This window comes from Takifugu flavidus, chromosome 10 (genome assembly GCF_003711565.1).
Source record: "Takifugu flavidus isolate HTHZ2018 chromosome 10, ASM371156v2, whole genome shotgun sequence".
Classification (NCBI taxonomy): domain Eukaryota; kingdom Metazoa; phylum Chordata; class Actinopteri; order Tetraodontiformes; family Tetraodontidae; genus Takifugu; species Takifugu flavidus.
Window position 1 is genome coordinate 6576769 of NC_079529.1, and position 6596 is coordinate 6583364.

The 6596-nt window shown below is 42.4% G+C and overlaps 1 protein-coding gene across 1 annotated transcript; it reads right to left on the bottom strand.

Annotated features, from left to right (window-relative positions):
* Positions 1-160: 160 nt before the first annotated feature.
* Positions 161-6107, bottom strand: LOC130532609 (double-strand-break repair protein rad21 homolog A-like). Its single transcript, XM_057045338.1, has 14 exons — positions 5951-6107; positions 4626-4812; positions 4307-4436; positions 4063-4162; positions 3825-3931; positions 3432-3629; positions 3224-3349; positions 2997-3122; positions 2641-2864; positions 2364-2517; positions 2110-2255; positions 1387-1563; positions 1178-1261; positions 161-1073 (listed from the first exon to the last, which is right to left on the bottom strand). The coding sequence occupies exons 2-14, from the start codon at positions 4767-4769 to the stop codon at positions 882-884; spliced, it is 1908 nt and encodes a 635-aa protein (XP_056901318.1). The 5' UTR covers positions 4770-4812; positions 5951-6107; the 3' UTR covers positions 161-881.
* Between the last annotated feature and the right edge of the window lie 489 nt (positions 6108-6596).

The window sequence follows — 6596 nt, forward strand, 5'->3', positions numbered from 1 at the left end:
TAATTTAAATTAATGCTGCATAAGGCTAATGTTCCAACCCAATCAGAAGGGTGGTTAAATATATTTGGCTAAAGTGTACATGAATATACTATGGTTTTAAGAAAGCATGAAAAGTGTCTACACAGGTACTATTAGTAATATTCACCAAAACCTCACCAAGTAGTTAAAACACTTTTATTTCAAATCTTTACAGATGTCTCACAACTAGAAATTACCTGAAGACTAAAAAGTTGGGATACCGAACTGTAACGAGTACATACCCTAGTTACATGATGCAAAAAGTAAATAAACATAAAAGTTACCAAAAAAAAAAAAAAAATCTGGACTGAAAACTGACTGATTTAAACATCTTTAACATGATATTGAACGTCTGGTTACAATTCTTGATTTTTCTGACAGACTATTGTTTATCCAAGAACAAGTGCAACAGGGAGGAGATGGAGGTTACACTTCTGAGCAACACAAGTACCTTTGAAGAACAGTTAATACAGAACTGAATGAGAAAATACAAGGTTCTGTGTCTAAAATTGGCATAAGGTTTAGGTTTAAGAGGGGCAAAACATCATGGAATGAACAGAAACTGAAAATGTAACTTATAAAACAAATGCAGTTTACATATTGATGGCTGGAAATAAATGGTTTATAAATAGAACTGTTAAACATTCTTCCTCACTCCATTTGAACCAAATGAATACTGCATGTTTCCATCTTTAGTACAGTAAAATAATTTTTTTAAAGTTTCCAACCCGTTCCACACTAACCCCCCTCCCCTTCACAGAAAAACAGGGGTCACAGGAAAACAAAAAAGGGAAAAGGCCGAGAAATCTTTAAAAAAGAAAAAAGTATCAGTTACAAGCAGTGTTTTTCTGTTCTTCCAATGTCTAAATAAGATGGAATCTTGGTCCTGCGGTAGCGATAATATCACTGTAGGGGCTCGTCTGGGTGACCTCGATGGCTTGTTGCTTCTTGAGGACCAGGAAACTGTAAAACTTCGCAGCCGCCTGCTTCCTGTTGTTGTTCCGGCACAAATCAAGAAGGCTTACAGAATCTGCACCAGTCTTAGCCATGACGCGCTGTGGGAGGAGAAGAGCAAAGTTTGATACCGAGTTGTTCAGTCATCAATGAGCATCATCAAATGCCTTGATGGAAAGAGCCAGTAACAAAGTTGTTAATGTACCTGAAGGCCGTGTAGCATCTGCTGGGTCCTCTTGTTCCATCTTTTCTCCTCTTGATCTTGATCTCCAGCTTGACCTTCCTCTTCCTATTAAAATGAAAAGCACCAGTCAAGTACAGAAACATAAAAGTACTGCCACAGGACATACATGTAGTGTGGGTGATTATTTACCCAGACCTGCTATACATTTCACAGCGATTTGTGAGCCTCACCTCTTCGTCGCTCTCATCTTTCTTGTCTTTGCCCTTTTCTCCGATCAGTTCCAGCTCGGGCACAAGCTGAGTGAGATTGACGCTGTTCTCCTCAGGGGGCAGATCCACCTGAGGCATGTCTAACCTCCGAGACAAGTCTGGGCACTCAGCCACCTGTTGTTGCTCCAAAGGAGCCATCTGAAGGAGAAAAAAGAACAAGTCAAGTAAGTCAGGACACATGGAGCTCTGCTGAATTAATCACATTAAGCTTTATTCTAATTTAGGATTTGACCCCACTGCCTGGTCACGTATTCTCTTTGATTATCAGGTCTACAAATCTGTATGACTGCCCACATAAAAAAAAAAAAATAAAATTAAAACCCAAACCTCCAGCAAAAATCAAGCACCACACCTTCCCTATGTGCTTATGACCCTATTAAAATAAGCAGTGAAGCTTGCTCACACAAACGGTGAAGGTTTATGCTTCAAACTGTTTTTAAATGGAGATTTTTGTCAACTGTAACAACCGCTGCCAACTAAGACAAATGTAATTTGCAGGCTACAGCAAAACTGACATCCAAGTTAAACTGATCAGTGATCAAGATATTAATACATGCATATTCTCATTCCAAGTGATCTGACCAGGATGATACAGGAGCTCGGCTCTGGAACTGGACATATGTCCAAAAAGATATTTGGCTTCATGTTGATTGTTTGAGGTAAATAAACAGGACTAGCTCTTACTGGAAGTGTGGCCTCTTTGTCAATGGTTTTGCGTTTGACGCCGCGGGGAGTCGATGGAGGAGGCATGACGGTCTCATCTAGAGTTGTCCTGCTGCCCTCCATAGCCGAAGCTGCCAGCATGCTGGGCTCCTCCATGATGGTCTGATCTGGGGTTCAGAGCAAACCGAAATTGCACAATTAAAGAAACAATAAAATCCACACAGCCATTTCAACTTGGGTTGCTCTTCTGCAACTTTTCCCCCCGCTTGACTTACCAATGACATCTCTGTGCTGACCTATGGCTTCCTCTCTTGGCACCTCTGGATTCTCCAATTCTTTGAGGAACTCATCCAGACTGTCTGCTTCACCACCCTTTCTCCTCTTCCTCAGTTCATCTGGCACCAATGGAGTCAGGCAGCGTGTGAACATCTGAAAATAGATATGCAGAAATCAAAAACAAACGCAACTGGAACCGCTGAATACGTATATTGGATTTACAGCACAATTGAGTTTGCCTGTGCAATTAAACAACAACATGTATAAATACGAGACCTTCAGCAGCCTGGCATTCCAGAGGGGTTGGGCAGGCAGAGAGAATAGCTTCTCAACTCCTCCAGTCTCCTTCCACATCATGAGCTTCTTGGTCGGAGGTGCAAGATCCAGAGTGGTGACGATGTCCGAGTAGTCTGACAGCTGGGCCCTGATGGTCTTACTGTCCAGCTCCTTCACACTGTCCACAATCAGCTTCCTCTTACGCTTTGCCTTAGTCTCTTTCACTAAAAATAGGAAGTGAGGAAAGATTCTGGGTTATTACGGCTATTGAGAAAACAATATTGGTCTAAAGAATTCTAGCCTTGGGCTTCAAATATGGAATTAGATTTTCATTTATAAAATTGGGATATTCTTACCAGTGATGTCAATGGGTTCCAGGGCAAAGGCCTCCTCCTCATTGTGCACAAGAGTGGTCTGTTCTGTCTGGTCAGCCATTGCTGGCAGAGGTTCAGCTGGGCCAGAGTCTGGGCTGTCTGGACCCGCTACAAAAAAAGAACACCTTTAAACATTTGGCAAACTCAATCTACAACAAATGAACAAAAACAGATGAATGTCCTGCCAGAAGGAGAAGTGTTTCGCTTACGTGACTGGAGGTTGTCAAAGTCGTCCTCATCGTCTCCATGATCAGGTGGCATCATGACACTTTCTGTGATGGCTGGAGGGTCATCAAATATACCACCCCCATCTTCAGAGCTCAGTAGCTTGTCAACTGGAGAGTAAAAGATTAGACATACATTATAAAACTGCTGTAAATGTGTAATTTCTGCAGTGAAATGAATCCAAAAGCTCACCCAGCATTCCACCATCACTGTTGCCCATGGCACCATCACCGAAGCCATCATACTCCATGTGGTTGGATTTATCGGGGAGATTAGCAGGACCCGGTTCAGTCTCCAACAAAAGGTTAGATGCTGTGGCGCCGTGCATGATGTCCTCCTCAAATGTGCTGGCATCTCGCATCATCTCTCGATCATCCATACCAAAATCAGCTGAGGGGAACAATAGAATTTACTTTTATAGAAAATATGAACGGGGTCAATCTTTGCTACATTGTTACAATAATTAAAATACAAAGCTTTACAAAGTGATACAATCACATTGTACATACACTAAACAACCTTCACATACATTTTTCATTACAAAGTGAGTGATGCAAGCATAACCTGTTAATACAAATGTCCTACCAAAGTCATTGTCCTGCAGCAGGTTGAGATTGCCGACATCTTCTCTCATGGTAATCTCTTCTACTCTGCTCTGGTTTAGCGTGAACTGCTGGGCCACATCGATGTCACTGTTGGTTTAAAATTCAAAAAGGGAAGCAAAGAGAGGGGTGAGATGACAGTATATTCTTATTTCAGCTCAAATGGTAAACCATTAAGTAAGATATAAATGGGAAACAGATGACAATAAATCACAACTTACTCCAGATCAGGAAGTGGCTGGTCAAAGTCATGAAACTCTTCAGGTAGGGTGATGGCGTTGTAGGCTGCCTCCCTGTTTTCCTCAGGTAGATCCACCACACCTTAATCAAACACAAAAGTTACATTTCAATACTTAGATACAACACACCGTCCCAGTGCAACAGTTTTAAGTCTACAAAAATCAAAATGAAAGGATAATTTAGGGAAAGTTACCATTTTTGTAGTTCCTAGAGTAAGCTTCTTACCTGGCCTAAAGGCCATCTTGATCTTGATGAAAGCTTCATTACAGTCAGCAAGCAGGTACTTGGCCTTCCTGTGGTAGATTCGCACCACTCCAAGGAGCAAATGGCCCGATGTACGCAGTGCCATTTTCACCTAAGGGGAAACATCCAAGAAAGAAAAAATGAAAGGTCAAAATAAAATAAAACTGCACTATGGGGTAACATGTACAGTCATGTGAATTGCGTATGAACAGTTAAGACTTAGAGATCCCAAAGATAACAGGAAAAAGACTGCACAAAACAGGCGTTAGAGTGACTTAGCGTGAAAAATGCCTCATATTACCTTGGGGGAAATGATGCTTTCAACACTGCTCTCCAAGTTGCACTCGAAGACATGGGCCTTGGTCAGCTTCTTGTCCCAATGGGCCGCCAGCCATATCTTGGCCAGCGGCCCACGTTTGCTGAGGACAAAGTGGGCGTAGAACATGGCCCCAGCTCCCCTAACTCAGACACACTGTTGGATGGTTTATCTGAAATTCACAAACTCTGTTCAGAACAGCAGAAGAGTTACCCAAAGAATAATGCCATTTGGGAAGAGGAACAATGGGTTAAATGTTGAAACGCCCACTGGGCTTGACTGCTGCACAGATTAAATGTTTTGTGTTGAAAGTTGAACCTTCAACCGACATTTTAAACAGGAAAATGCAAGTCTACGGGTACATGCAGTGATTGAAATGGGATCAGAAGCATTGCAAACCTGTTAGGTAAAAATCAGAATTGAAACGTTTGCCATTGAATTTGGCCGCAACGATGCGTGAAAAGTTGCGCTATTCCGCACCTGAAGAGATTTTAAAACATGTTCATTAAAATGGACCTTTATTAAGACATTTCTAATAACCTGTTTTCGATTTAATCATTTATCTATTTCCTGACTGATTTAACTTAATTTTTTTGCCAATGCCATGTGGGCCATCGTTTCGATCAAACATTCAGATTAACCAGTCTTGTTATAATAGATATCATCAACGGTAATCGATTAATTAAACCACATTTTAACGCGCTGTTGCGTATTTACGCACCAGGACCTGACTTTAGGGGGGGTTACGCCTATTTCCCAGAGCGCCATGAAAACATCGGGAATGCACATGTGAAACAGTTATTATAAGCAACTTCACATGATTAACCAACCATTTTGAGAATATAAATATATTAGTATCCACGCTGATTGTGACGTGCGTTGCTCTGGAAGACAAAACCCGGCGAAAGCGCCAAAAGGGTTATTCAGCGCCACTAAGTAGTCGGCGCCATCAAGTGGGACGAACTAAATTAGCCGCCTGCTAACTACAAAAGAATGAAACCGCATATCGAGCCAAAGAGAGATTAATTAACGTCTTAAGCAGTATCAGTTCACTGAAAACGACCACGTCGGGGAGGAGGAAGAAAATCACATTTTGCTCAGAACACCAAAGTAAAGGGCAACTAAAGCGGCGCCAATTAAAGCCTCGCCGACTTTTTCCTCTTTGCGAGCAAGACCGTAGCGCTGGCTGGTGGCTAACGGCTCCTTGTGGAACGGAGGCCGCGTCAAACGAACGCAAACCTTGCATCCTTGGTTCGACTCCAAACTCTGCCCAAACCGCGTGCGGCTATTTCGCCTGCAAGCACACTTACCAACAGTATCCCGTTTATGGTAAAATCCCAAAGATTAGGTGATATCTCCCTGTGAATTCTGCCCTGTTGTACTCATTAAAACAGCCAAGATGGCGCCAGCCGCCTTCCTCCCGCTCAGCGCAGTCCTTTTAAAATCGACAGGATGTTTACAGTCAAAAATGGCGGAGGAGGAGTCTGTTGGAACAGCCTGCTGTGAGCGCTGAGTGGCGATAGGAGGCGCTGTGGAGGCGACGCCAGCGGGAGACACCGGCCGTAACTGTAGCTACTGTAATCTGCATATTTCTAATTTGGGTGTTTTCAAAAAGGTTTGATTGAGGGTATGCATGTGAGTAAACTAGTGCGTTAAAGGTTTTGTTGTTTTTACTACACAATTTTCAGTGCTAATAGGAATAAAACAAATATAAGTGGTAGAGGAGGAGTTCCTTTTTCATGTGAATCTAAAGGGAAGATCAAGCAACGGAGAACATTTATGCTTAGAGGAAAACCATGGGCACAATTCAGTCCTTAAACCGGACATCTAAATTAATTTTCTAAACAGCATATCACAGATAAGAAGGGTCAGTGCGTGGCCGACAGAGAGGCTGAGTCGTCTCAATCAAATAGGAAAATCGCTACCTTGTAAAGCGGATTTGTCACGTAGGCCACA